General features: G+C 37.0%; 1 protein-coding gene across 5 annotated transcripts in view; it reads right to left on the reverse strand.

Moving 5' to 3' along the window:
* Cmss1 (cms1 ribosomal small subunit homolog) overlaps positions 1 to 14,287 on the reverse strand; it is a 330,444-nt gene that overhangs the window by 29,449 nt on the left and 286,708 nt on the right. For all 5 annotated transcript variants that reach the window (XM_048803458.1, XM_048803457.1, XM_048803461.1 and 2 more), the window contains one exon: positions 697 to 782. In XM_048803458.1, the coding sequence (XP_048659415.1) occupies positions 697 to 782 (86 nt within the window). The remainder of the gene's footprint in view (positions 1 to 696; positions 783 to 14,287) is intronic.

Below are 14,287 nucleotides of genomic sequence, written 5' to 3' on the forward strand. Positions count from 1 at the left end.
AAGATAGGAAAGGTAGCAGAATACAACAGTTACTAATATGGCATTATGTAAAAATGTGGATGTGTAACCGATGTGATTCTGCAATCTGTATTTGGGGTAAAAATGGGAGTTCATAACCCACTTGAATCTAATGTATGAAATATGATATGTCAAGAGCTTTGTAATGTTTTGAACAACCAATAAAAAAAAAAAATAAAAGGCAATAAAAATTAGATCTAGCAAGTAAAGCTTATCCAAATGTCTACTTGGAATAACATGAGGCAGCAAATTTCCTGATAAGAATACATATGACAGACCCTGATGCTGAGTAGAAATAAAACCCTAGGAACTTGCAGGCAGTATGGCTGCTACCATAATCATGCATTGCGTGTGGGGTGATGTTTCATATCTTAATGCTATTTGTCTCCTCCTAGGAATGACCCTTAAAAGAATAAGACTGAATATTCAGTTTAAAAGTGATATAAAATCTAAGATACTGTTATTGTGAAATACATTCATATAGTTAAACGAACACAAATCAAGGGGATGCACACCTTGCAGTTCATAATTATGGAAGCATAGCCTTTTTGAAGGCAGAGAAGGTGAAGCTTCCCTCAAATCCCACCACAACTGATAGTAGGGCACAGGAAGTGCTGTAAAAGGGTGGAAGAGGTGATCTTAGAATCCAACAGTAGCAGCTGTCCCAGTGACCATCACCTGTTTGGCTTTCTTTGAGGGGGCAGGAACTGGAGCTGTCTCTTGCTGTGTCATTTCTGTATCTCCTTCTTCACCATCTGATGCATCTAGGAAATACAAAGTTTGAAAATTAGAAAAGTGTCTCTCTCTTTCATACCCTGGTACCTCCTTTCTAGGAGGTTCTCTCTTGACTTTGTAAGGAAATGACCTAAAATGAAGGCAGTGATTTAAGCACTAAGATGTCAGTCTTATTTATAAACTAAAAAAACGAAGATTACCTACCTAGATGCTGAACATTAAAGAATGTTTATTTATGGAATACTCATACAAGGGAACTTTTTGCAGCCTTTGAAAAATGTTTACTAAGAGATTACAATGAAAAAAAGCCATCTTATGATGGTAGTAATAGGTGAACAGAACCACCCTTATTAAGCATTGTTATATGTTTAACAATGGGCTTCATAAATAGAATCTTCGATATCTAATTATCTAATTCTTGTAACTATTGATTTTATAGACATGACCCCCAGCCTTTCAGATAAGAAAACTGTTGTTTAAAGAGGTTATTTTTGTTAATTTTACCATTGCTGTGACCAAAAGACCTGACAAGAAAATGTAGAGGAGGAAAACATTTTGCATTGTTTTACACATAAGCTTTTGGGGGACACTTCATATATAAACCATAATAGAAGTGTTTTGTTCCAGGTCACACACCTGGGAGCACAGTTGAGTCTAAAGTCAGACACTGCAAGCGACTGCTCCACTGAGCATCAGACAGTCCTTGATACCTAGGTGTTGGTTGCCAGGAAAATGTTAAGAGACTATGACAAAGGATTATAGCTCGTGATAAATTCCTATTTTGAATTTACTTATCTTTCCATAATGGAAAAAGACATTCTTATACTAAGGATTAGGAAAAATAAAAGTTTTCCTATAGAGCTCTCCTGAAAAAACATGGCAACCAGAAGGTCCTTACTTCTTATGATGCCATTACTGCCTTTAAGGTTCTAGTGGTTTCTCCCTTTAGACAAATTTTTGGTCTTTTTTTTTTTTTTGGTCCCAGGGATGGAACCCAGAAGTGCTTAACCACTACGCCACATCCTCTGCCCTTTTAAATATTTTATTTAGAGACAGGTTCTCCCTAAGTTGCTTAGGGCCTCACTGAATTGCTGAGGCTGGCTTCTAACTCATGATTCTCCTTCCTCAGCCACTGGAGCCACTGGGATTACAGGCGCCCGGCAAATTTTGGTCTTTAAAAGGCTTGATTCATTCTCTTTAGGTATCTTTATATATCTCAAAGTGAGTCCAATGTGTAAATTTGTGATCAACTTGGTCAGAATTCATATTTAGGTCAAAATTAGTAAGTTTAGTTGGTCAGAGCTTATAAATAGTTGCATTTTGTGCCCAATTGAATGGGTCCCAAAGTGTTCAGATTCTTGTCAAAAGTTATTTTGGATATTTCTGAGACTATTTTTGGAGACATTAACATTTAAGTGGGTTGACTAAAAAAATTTTCAAAATTCCTGTTTTTAGCAGTACTGTTGTTCTTTCATATTTAAAATAACATCTTTTATACCTAATTCTGTATCTGTAATTCTGTGTTCTTTTTCTTAGATAGGGTTCCCCAAATTGTGTAAGGTTTGGGCCTCATAAAAACTTAGATTTTCCCTGGCTAACAACCTCGCTGATCTCATATTTGAGAACAGAATAAAACAAGCTATGGAAACACACAACAACATGGATAAATTTTCAAAGCATGGTGCTAAGTAAAAGAAGTCAGACTCAATGAGCTATATAATGTATGATTCCATGTATTTAACATTCTGGGAGAGGCATAACTATAGTGACAGAAACAGGTCTGTAGTTACAGGAGATTGGAGGAGGGGACTTCTTGGTTGCAATGGAAATGTTCTATATCTTGATTGTGGTGGTGGCAACACTACTGTATGCATTGATCATAATCAAAGAAGTGAACTGTAAATCTTAACATATGTAAATTATTCCTCAGAAAATATGATAGAAGCTAATTTATAACACTTGCTCAACATCACACATCTATTGGCAGAGCTGGTATTTGAACCCCAGATATTCTAATCTGAGAGTTCGTGATATTAATCCAACACTACTACCCTTACCTCAAAACATGCTGCTTACAGTTCATTAGGTTCCTGTATTCTTCTGCCAAGAGGTCTCTTGGTTGCTTTTATTTTTAAATAATGAATAAGAGTAGAATATAATGCCATGCTTTTTGTTTGCATTCATTGAGATGATCATATTTTTTCCCCTTATAATCTGTTAACATGATGATGCAAGAATAGGTTGACAATGGTAAACCATCCTTGTTATTTCCAGGATAAACCCCAACTGGTTGTGTTAGTTTAATAGATTTTTTTTCCATCAATGTTTAAAAGTCAGAATGACATAATTTTCTTTTCTAGTATTTCCCTTGTCTGCTTTAGGTTTTGAGGTTATAGAATATCTTTCATAAAAGATCTGGGAAATTTCTTCTTTTTAAAATTCTCTGAAATAGTTATATACAGTTGAAATTGTATGTTACTTGTTATTTGGTGAAATCTGTCAGAATAACCAGCAAAGTGTATTAGTATTCTTTGTGTGTATATTTTAAATTAATGCTTCAACGTCTAATGGTTATATGATTATTCAGATTTTTCTATCTATTCTTAATTCAGCTTTGGTCAGCATTATTTTTTTCTTGTTAATTGGCTATTTTATATAAATTTTCAAATTTACTGGGAAGAGTTCATCATTATATGTGCCTATTTCTCCTTTTCCCTTCATTTTATTTGAATCTTTTTTCTTTTTAAAATTTTTTTTAAAAAATATATTTTTAGTTGTTGATAGATCTTTATTTCATTTATTTATATGCAGTGCTGAGACTCGAACCCAGTGCCTCACACATGCCAGGCAAGTACAGTAATGCTGAGCCACAGCCTCAGCCCTGCATCTTCTTTCTTCTTGCTAGAGAGCTTTCTTTTTCAAAACCAGGTTCTTCATTTATTGATATTTTATACATAGCTATGATTTCATTTATAAGAGTGGAACTTATTTTCTGAATGTTTTCTTTATTGATTTTGTAATATTTTGTGGTTGGGCATTTATTTAGTCCATTAGTGTTTCTGATATAAGCATCAAAGCTATACACTCCTTCTTGAAATAATTTAAGCTAAATAGCATTTTTATTATCATTGAATTGTAAATGTGTTAAAGTTTCTGAAGTTTTCAGCTTGAGCTGCCCAGTAAAATACTACAGACTGGTTTAAATGAGACATACTTATTTTCTTATGGTTCTGGAGGCTGGAAGTTGAGATGGGGGTACCAACATGGTCAGGTTCTGGTGAGGACTTTCTTCCTGGCTCGCTGAAAGCTGCCTTCTCACTGTGTCCTCACATGGTAGGCAGAGTGAACCAGCTCTCTGGTGTGTCGTCATAAATGTACATATTTTATCCTGGGGGCCACATCCTTATGACCTCATTTAACCTCATTACTTCCCCAAAGCCTTATCTCCAAATACCATCATACTGATTATTAGGGGAATACAAATATTTAGTTCATAATGTTTTCCCTTACAACTTTTCTTTGGTCCACTAGTTATTAAGAAGTACATATATATTTTTTTAGGGATTTGTTTATTTATTTTGTTAATTGTGCTGTATATGTGTAATAAGAATTGTAATGCATTCTGCTGTCATTTTTTTAAAGCGCGCGCGAGAGAATTTTAATATTTATTTTTTAGTTTTTGGCGGACACAACATCTTTGTTTGGATGTGGTACTAAGGATCGAACCTGGGCTGCATGCATGCCAGGCGAGCGCGCTACCACTTGAACCACATCCCCAGCCCTGTCATTTATTTTTTAAAAAATCAATAAAAAATAAATTTCCTGGGAAAAGTGGATTATCTTTACATTTGTATAATTGCCTGTTTATCTCCCAAGAAGTATATTTTTAGATTGCTAAACATATTTAAAAAAGTCATCCTTTTGTTGCATTGTGGTTAGAAAACAATGAAAAAAGAAAAGTGGCCTATATATATTCTTTAAATTTTTTTTTTTAATTGTAGATGGACACAATGCGGTGCTGAGGATCGAACCCAGTGCCTTACATGTGCCAGGCAGGTGCTCTACCACTGAGTTACAAACCCAGGCCCTACATATGGATTCGCCCTACATATGGATTCGCCCTACATATGGATTCGCCCTACATATGGATTCTTTATCATTTGTCAAGACTTGCATCATTGTCCAGCACAGGAATTTGGCAAACTTTTTGGGTAAAGCACCATATAATATGTAGATGTTGGGTATGCAGAGCATTAAGGCCACTGTTGTTATGGTTCTACTCTGCTGTTGTGCTGTGAGGCAGCCTTGGGCAATGGATGTAGATGGTAATGGCTTTGTACTGATACATTTAATTTATAGAAACTCATCCTGGTTGGATTTGGCCCCTGTGCCATAGGACATAGTGAATTTTTAAAAATGTCTCAGGGTTTTTGAAAACCCTGAGATTCCAAAGTATGATCATAGACAAACTGGTTATGTTTTTTGAAATCTGTTCTGTTTATGATTTTTTTGTGCTTTATCAGTTAAAAGGTATGTATTAACATCTTCTCATTTTGAATTTGTCCATATTTTCTAGTGATTCTACATATTTCATTATTTTATCTGGCACATGCAAGTTCAAATGGTGAAGGCTTCCTGCTGAATTGTTCCTTTTATCATTTTGTTCTGATTGTTTAAAAAAATTACATCTAGTTTAATTTAGTTCAATTTCACTTTGAGGGGGTCGTTCTCTTTTTTTAGAAGTGATCATTTGTTTTCTGGGAAAGCAATGCTATACAATCTGAAAAAGTAATGCTGGATACACAGCTGTACTTAAACAGTCTAAAGTGTTTTGCTAAAATTACTCATCTCTAGGAGCCAGAATGTTTTATTTGGCTAGGAGAACCAGCACTGGGAACTACTCTTCAAGAACCCTGTTCCCAGCTCATTAAGAGACTCCCACCAGCATTACTGAGAAAGAACACAATTCCCACATCAAAAGAACAGGGCCCTGAGACTGAACTCTGTGAAGGCCGCAAGGCCATGCTAGTAACACAGAGCATAGGGGAGGACAGGCAGTGAGCAGCCTGGCCATGGAAGAAGAAGCTCATGATTGGACTCGACCTTTACTAACAGGTTGTGCAGTGGAGGAAGGAAGCTGTTTCTTCATTGTTCTGTTCACTTTGCAAAATAATTACTAGTTATACCATGACTAAAACAGAAGGTTTTATAATCCATTCGGCCACCCCTGAAAAGAATCACAATGTCTTTAAGTGTATTTCTCACTCTAATTATTCAGAACACCCGCTCTCTATTCTTGTTGTCTCTCTGTTTTTATCAGAATCTTACCTCTAACCTCCAAAATTCAGCTCAAGTTTCACCTCTGTGAAGACTCCAAATGCAGAAACAAGATTATCTGAGGGCTAAAATGCAGCAAGCAGTTGCAACTTTCAATGAGAAAGGAAAATGTAGAGAAAAGGTGATCAGGGCCTGTGAAAACGAAGGATTCAGGGAAGGAGATGGCAGAAAGGAAAGCATATTCAACTCCAAGTTTGTTATGCCCAATAAGGGGCATCTAGTTGCTGTGAGGGGCTTCTCAGAGAAGCTCAGGCAGGCAGGCCCTTCAGTTTCTGGGTCTTTGCTGGCTATGCAGGTCTAGGTCTAGTTGCTGGGATACTGGAACACTCAGTCTTTCTTAGGCTTGTGGTGGTTTATCATGCTGTATGTTAGTTGAACTTGTGCTCTCCAGTTTTGTTTTGTTTTCCTGGCTATCAAGTTTTCCTCATTTGCCTTTTCACTCTCTTACATATAGCAAGAAACTGGGCATGATTTAACCTCTTCTATCTCTCAAAATCCTTAGGATCTCTTCTCCCTGTCTCCAAATTTTTTTAAAAAATCAAATGCTTCTGGTTAAGTCTCTGTGTTGGTTTTATCAGAAGTTTTAGAATCACTCTGAGCTGTAATGAGGAGTGGGGCGATCCTTTAATTTTGCCATTTCTAATAGCAATGGGTACAATCTAATCTACATTCCAATAACACTCCTGTTTTCATAGCTGAGGATGTCCCTAGCAACACATCTTGAGTTTTGCTTACAAAATATGCTGCCAGTTCCCAGAGGCAACTTTAAAGTAAAAAAATTTGGAACAGGATGGCAAAACATGACCTGTGGTCACTTTATGAGTCCTGACACTCTGATAAGGGTAAAGCACTAAGATCAACAAGACCACCTCAACAGCACTTGACTGAAGAAAAGTGTTTTCCCTTCTTTTTGTCAGGAGGTTGAATACTATAAAATTTCTCTTGCTACTTTCAAGTCAGCAGAACTAAATCTTAAAGGTTATTTTGTATAAGTCTGACTACTCAATTTTAAGCGTTACATTTACTTAAAATGCACACAGGAAAGTCTCCTCAGGAAGGGCCATGAACCTGACCCTTGATTGGAATGCTGGGACTTAGGCCTGAACAGTGACAGTGGGAAGGACCTCTTATGTCAAAAATTGGTGCCTTGGGACCTCCCCTACCATGTTACAGAAAGGATGCATGGATTGTGTTGACATCAGGGAACAGCTTTGCAGATAGGAACACTACCTGCTTGCTGTCTGGTCTTACAATAAGGTATTCCTTCTCCCCTTTGATCTTATTTTATTTTTAGCTTAAAGAAAAAACAAAGATAAGTTGGTTTAGGTGACATGAACACAACTTCAGTCTTGAGTGTTAAACCTTGACCCTTCTCCCTCTCTAGTTTTAAATTTTGGAACATTTACATATTTGGGGCCAGTTTTCAAACTATGAGTAATTTCGAATCAACCTTTTCTGGCCAATTTTGTAGTTAGGTGATAGAGCCACAGATGCTGGCAGGGGCATTTTTGGCCTTAATATATTTGTTACTTTATTGAATGAACATATTTGTTATGTTTGCATGCACTATTATATAAATTCTCCATTCCTGGACTAGAAGCTAATAATAAATAGCTTTTATATAGTCCTTACTTTGTGTAAGACACTATTTTGAATACGCCACATAAATGAGCATAATTACATAAACATAACTACATAAACAACCAAGAGGGCCTGAATTTAACTCTCATGTTAGACTTTCAAAATGTAGACTGCTAATACTATCTGCTTTATAGAGTGGAAACCAAGACTTCTCACTGTTAATGAGAGAGAGCCAGGACTTAGACCCAGGCAGTCTTAATTCCAAGTCTGTTCTTAACTACTATGCAATATTTCCCCTCTAACTTGGAAAGCAAATTAAATAGTTCTCTGGTGGTATTAGAATCCATGGGCCTTTGAGGAGAGAGTCTATTTTAGTATAATAATGAACATTATCTTTGATTAACTCTCATCTAACTAAAGCAGAAGGTACTAAATATAGGCAATAGGAAGCACATCTCTTCCAAACAACCCAAAACTAATTGTATCGGATCGGTCAGGAACTTTCCCCAACTCCCCTGTCCCATTTTATATTTTAGCTGGGGAGAAAATATATCCTGGTTTGTCTGGGCTAGTCTTGATTTATGCTTATCCCTACATCCCAACTGCTTTAGTACCTGTCTTCCTGCAGGGATTCTTTAGTACAGTAATATGCTTACTATCCTTAAGTGAGGGAATGGAGATGAGAACTTCCTTAGGCTTCTTTGATTCCTAAATGCTGATCTTTGCAGAACACCTTTTAACAATTTCCAGAACAGTGTGCTCTGTGTGTTTATTTTGAGAAGTGTCAGTATAGAAGAGTGATGGGAGACAACCTAGAGGACCTAAATTTTAGTTCCAAATTTTGTGATCTTGGGCAAATCACTTACTCAGTGCTACAGTATTCTCATTTGTAGACTGATGAAGTCATACTGCTGTGATTTATGATTCTCTTATGATTCAGGCCATCTTCTTGTAGAATGCTATATACCCTGGACACGTTAAAGTTTCCACAGTGTGGTGGAACACTGAAATACAGAGGGATAGGGTAACATATTAAAGAATATGGGTGAACATAACCCATTACGTGGGTGTGCAAGTTACATAATTTCCCCTCAACAGAAATTGCATAAGAAAAAAGCCTATTTAGGTTGCAGCTAGCTCTGCTACCTACTCTTATTATAAAGTATAATCCCCAGGAAGATGCATGTTACAATGGAAAGCATCCTGTTTCCATTAGGACTGCCCTTTACCCTCTAGAGACTTCAGCTACCTATTAGATTACTTACAGTATGCCCTTGATGTACATCTTGTAGATTGTTAAAGGTGAGTGTGATGTTCATGTGTCCTGCTTCAGAATGGTCAGCTATGTTACACAGCTTTTCAATGGAAAAAGCCCTCTCCTGACTGCCTTTTCATGTACCTTAGAACAAAGCACTTTATTGCTTAATCCTTGAAGTTTCCTATTGGTAAACTGGGCTTAAAGATATTAGTCTATCAACTAATTATCACTTACATGGCAAACATATTTGGGTTTGGAATGATCTTCAAGAACCATAACTAGCTGTGCGCAGTGGCGCACACCTATAATCCCAGTGCCTCTGGAGGCTGAGGCAGGAGGATCAGGAGTTCAAAGGCAGCCTCAGAAATGGTGAGGTGCTTAGTAACTCAGTGAGTCTCTGTCTCTAAACAAAATACAAAATAGGGCTGGGGATGTGGCTCAGTGGGGTGGGGTAGGCAAAGATGAAACAGTTTATGGACTCAATTTGCCAGTACTATTCTAACAATGAGACTATAGAAAAGCAAAAACAAACAAATTTGGTCCTACTATAAAAAGATGTTCCTGCTATAGATATCCACTATTATAATTTGATGCATTTATTTCAACCTTTTGTTCTTTCTGAGTATATGTACATGTATATACATATGCACAGAACTTTACACACCCAGAATTGCATCATATACAAATACTTTATACTTTAATATTATATCATGATATCATGTCATTAAATAATTAACATAAGTAATTTAGCTATAACAAACCATTGTTTGCCTGTACTATATTAATTTGTTCTATCATTACTTAGATTATTTCTAAAAATTAGCCTTTATAAATATGGTATAATAGATATCTTTATACATAACATTTTATGTATTTCTATTTAGGAAAGATTTCTAGAAGGAAAATTTCATCATAAAAGGGTATGAATGACTTACAGAGTCTTAACTTGTATTTTCCATAAGGTCTTGGGTTAACTTGTAAGTCATCTTTACTGTATAAGACAGGTATAAAAATACCTGTCTTATACCCACCCCCAGCAATCATTGGATATTATCTTTTTAATGTTGCTAATGGGTAAAACTGATATAGCATTTTAATTTGCATTCATTTGATTATGACTGAGACTAAATATTTTACTTTTTATTAGTTATGTGAATTATACATGAATAGAGTATTCTTAACCTTTGTTCATTTGTCAAATGAGGGTTTTAATATTTTACCTATTAATCTGCTTTGAACTTTTAATATTAAGGCCAATTCTTTTTTAAAAATTTGTTTTAATTAGATAAACATGACAGTACAATGATCTTGACATATCATACATTTGAATCAGATGGGGCATAATTTCTCATTTTTCTAAGTGTACAGGTTGCAGAATCACATTGGTCATGCCGTCACATATATACATACAGCAATAATAATGTCTATTTTATTCTGCTGTCTTTCCTTTTCCCCCATCCCCTCCCATCACTTTTCTCTACCCAATCTAATGTGACACACTTCTTTTTTTTTCTTTTTCCTCACTTCATCATACATGTATTCTATATAATGATGAGGGTCTCCTTCCATCTTCCGTGCAATTCCCCTTCTCCCTCCCTTTCCCTCCCACCTCTCTTTAAGGCCAATTCTTAACGTTGTTTTATTTTTTAATTTTAAAAATCATTTCTGATCTTATGGACGTATCCAATTATGATGTGATCAAATTATCATATATTTCCATTGTAATTTTTCTTAGGAAAGTTCTCCAAAATATCCCAAAGTAGCTACTTTTATCAATTATTTTTTAGTGAGTTAAATATATATTTTTTAACATTTAACTGAAATCCATAGAGAAGAATCTATTGTATGGTATCAACTGAAGCTCTACCTTTCAAATATTTAATCAATTGTCCTAATTTTGTGTTGAATAATTCTTCTCTTCATTATTGTCTTGTGATGGCACTTTAATTAAAACACCAATCATATATATTCTAGGGTATGGTTTCATTGATCTGTCCATGAGTCTTTTCTGTTGGTACCATATTTCAATCTTATTCCAAAAAAAAAACCCAACATACTGAGCTCTATTTTTTTCTACTTTGATAAATGGCTACCACACTGGGGTGTAGGGAGTAGTAAGGAAGGGAGAGCCAGACTTAGACTAAAATCTCAGAGAATTGGGCAAAAGCCAAGGATGGATGGAGGTGAGCAGGGATGCTTGGGTAGAAGATCATGCTAAATCCAGAACACACTGATTCACATAACATCCCTGCCACCCAATAGCTATTGAGTTTTAGGTAAGTTGACTCATGTTTTTTTTTTTTTTTTTTTGCCTTTTTTTCTAATATATTAAATGAGGTAGCTGAGAGGATCATGTAAATTAGTGTAAAATACTTAGAACAGTGCATGGCCCATGGTAAGCACCATTTTCTCTCAAATGAAGCTACCTTCCTACTCCCTAAGAAAGCTCAATGTTGGTTTTTTTGAAATAATATTGAGATATGGTACCAACAGAGAAGACCCATGGACAGATCAAGGAAAATATACCCTAAAATATATATGATTTACTCCTGAAAAGGACACCAATAATCCCCTAATTGTCACATAAATATATTGCAGGGGTTAAAATGACAAGGTCTCCAGAATCAGGATGCCAAGATTGGAACCATACCTCTGTCACTTACAAGATGTGAGGTCTTGGAAAAGTTACTGGCTCTTTTTGCATCTTAGTTTTCTCATCTATAAAATGGGGTATTAATCGTGCCTACCTTATTGGGTTGTTAGAGTTCTATCATAATGAATAAACTGTTAACACAGCATGGTACACAAATTCTCATGAAATGGCCATCAGAGTCATCATTTTACTTAACTGCCCTGGGGCACTCAACACTGATAGACCCTCAAGTTTTTGCCACTTTCCCCTTTGTTTTTTGGAGTAATGTAGTGATTTCATTCTCACACCTCACATACTTTTCTTTCACTATTCCCTAACATCCTCCAAGGTATCTTCAAACACTTACTTGGTTCCTTTCTCTAAGCCAGCACATGACATTTTTTTTTTTTTTTAATTCAAAGACCAGATAGTAATACTTTCAGCTCATGGGCCATGTGTTCTCTATCAAAACTGCACATTGTGCTATATGGAAACCACCGATATAATGTAAATGAGTGGGTACAGCTGTGCTACAACAAAATTTGATACACAAAAGCAGGCAGCCTGCCCATAGGCCAGAGTTTGCCAACTATTCCTGTAGGAATTGTTCCAGCTCAGGTATTCATCGATTAGAATACTCATCATATTACATCTGTCCTCCCTACTGGGCTGTGAGCCAGCTACCTGAGGGCAGGGTGTCCTTTCACCTTATATGTCCTGCATGTAGTAGAAATTCTGGTAAATCTATTCAATCAACATCTGCTGAAACAATGAATGAAATGACCATATAATATGAGTCTTAAAGCTTGTTGTGTTAGCTATAGGGAAGGGGACATTATTCCATGTGAACCCTTCAGTAGCTACCAAAATAAGCTACAGAGAAGACCTCATGTCTTGCAGAGTACACTGAAACATCTTGTAGAATTAATCCTTCTTTCCTAAATGAGAGGAAAACTCAAGTCCAGGAAATTCACAATTGAAGGACCAAGTAATATTGCAGACATCAAAATAGAGCTGTCCAGGGTGATCTATAAAACAGGGCACACTTTATAGGAATTGAGAAAACAGCTGTTTCCCTATTTCTGTTTTAAAAGGGGAAATAGGCTACAGGGCTCAAGGGTATATGCTAAGCATATGGAGAAAATTTATTTGCTTAGAGAAATGTGACATGGAGCTGGCAAAGGGCTCGGGTTTTAAGAGATAATGTCCTGGAGGGTGAAATTAAGAGGATAAGAAGGATATATTCAGAGTCATTTCAGCATTGTGTTAATGGAAAAGGAAACACTAATAAACACTGGAGGGGGTGGGGAAGAAAAGTAACATTGGAGCTGAAAAGAACTAAATATACTCTAGGGAAGACACTAGCTATAAGAACCAAGCATCACTTGCAATAATAATAATGATTCTAGTAAAACCAATTTTAGATAATGTTAGAGTCTGTAAACAAGTCTGGATGGCGCCTAGGCAAAATGCCAGAGGGAGTGGTTTGTGAAGTAACACCAGCGAGCCATTAAGTGTGGAGATTCCTTATTGGTTGACTGATGTATCTAGTTTATGCTACTTAAGATAAGCTGTGTGAAATGTATAAATACCGCTCCTGTCCTACAATAAACGGCTCCCACTCCTGCGGTATCAATCTACACAAGTTGTTCGTCACCCCCGGTTATTTTGCTGCAGCCAGGACTGCGGCAGATGGTGGCCCATTACAGGGAGCCCCGGGACACTCGGGGATAAGTGACGAAAAAAAGCTGCCCGTCCATAGATAGGACGGGAGCAAATCTGCTCGTCCCTAGACAGATAGGGCGAGAGGAAAAATGGTCATTTCAAGAAAATGGAGAAGATTGATACAGTATGTTTGTGTCTTGTTTTGTCTCAGTGTATTGTATTGTCTTTGTGATGAAAATATGGAAGGGGTGTTAAGTAAATACTAAGGGAAGAAGGCACCCCAGTGGAACCAAGAATAGTTAGGGCATGTGTTGATAAGAGCCCAGGAACTCTAGTCAGAAAGAAAAAGAAAGTTCAAAAGAAGAAGGATTATCAGGAAAAACATTGCAGCAAAAGGCTATTACTGAATACTTTTCGTTACTAGAGGGTACGTGAATCGGCGCCCCAGCTGCCACATGCGCGAGCCGGTCATGGCAGCAGCAAGGAATTTCCAAGCGGGGGCAGACGACTCTTCCCTGCCCCCCGCCCGGGGAGCGGGATACCACTGCGAGAGCCCAAATCCAAACCTGTGCCCATAAACAGTTTGAGTCCGAGACACTCCCCAGGGTCATCTGGGGCTGCCCGGGACGCTACAGCCAACAGAAGACGCTACCGGTGTCCCTGATGTTCGGTCATTTTCAATGCCAACAACTAAACTACAGTGGTTCTCCCACACCTGGAAGCTAATGAGTAATGAGCACCATTAAGGCTTATTTCAAATGTAAAAAACCTTGAGATAATGTACTAAATTGTTCAGAAGGTTGTTTTCTTAGTGGAATACTACAGGATTTTCTTTAGCTATCCAGAGTTCCTGCCTTCATCCCAGTGCCAGTGAAGACGAAGGTGGAAGAATTTCCAGTGTTGCTGAGAACCGGAGGAAACTTCGGCTGAGACCTGGACTGTGATTTAAGCTAGCTGCCTGCAGAACTTACCTGGACTGTGATTTACCTGGACTGTGAGTTAATCTATTTGAGACACTGCTTTACCTGGACTGAGACAACAAACTGTAATCTACAACAAAT

The sequence above is a fragment of the Marmota marmota genome, unplaced genomic scaffold (assembly GCF_001458135.2).
Source record: "Marmota marmota marmota unplaced genomic scaffold, marMar, whole genome shotgun sequence".
Classification (NCBI taxonomy): Eukaryota; Metazoa; Chordata; class Mammalia; order Rodentia; family Sciuridae; genus Marmota; species Marmota marmota.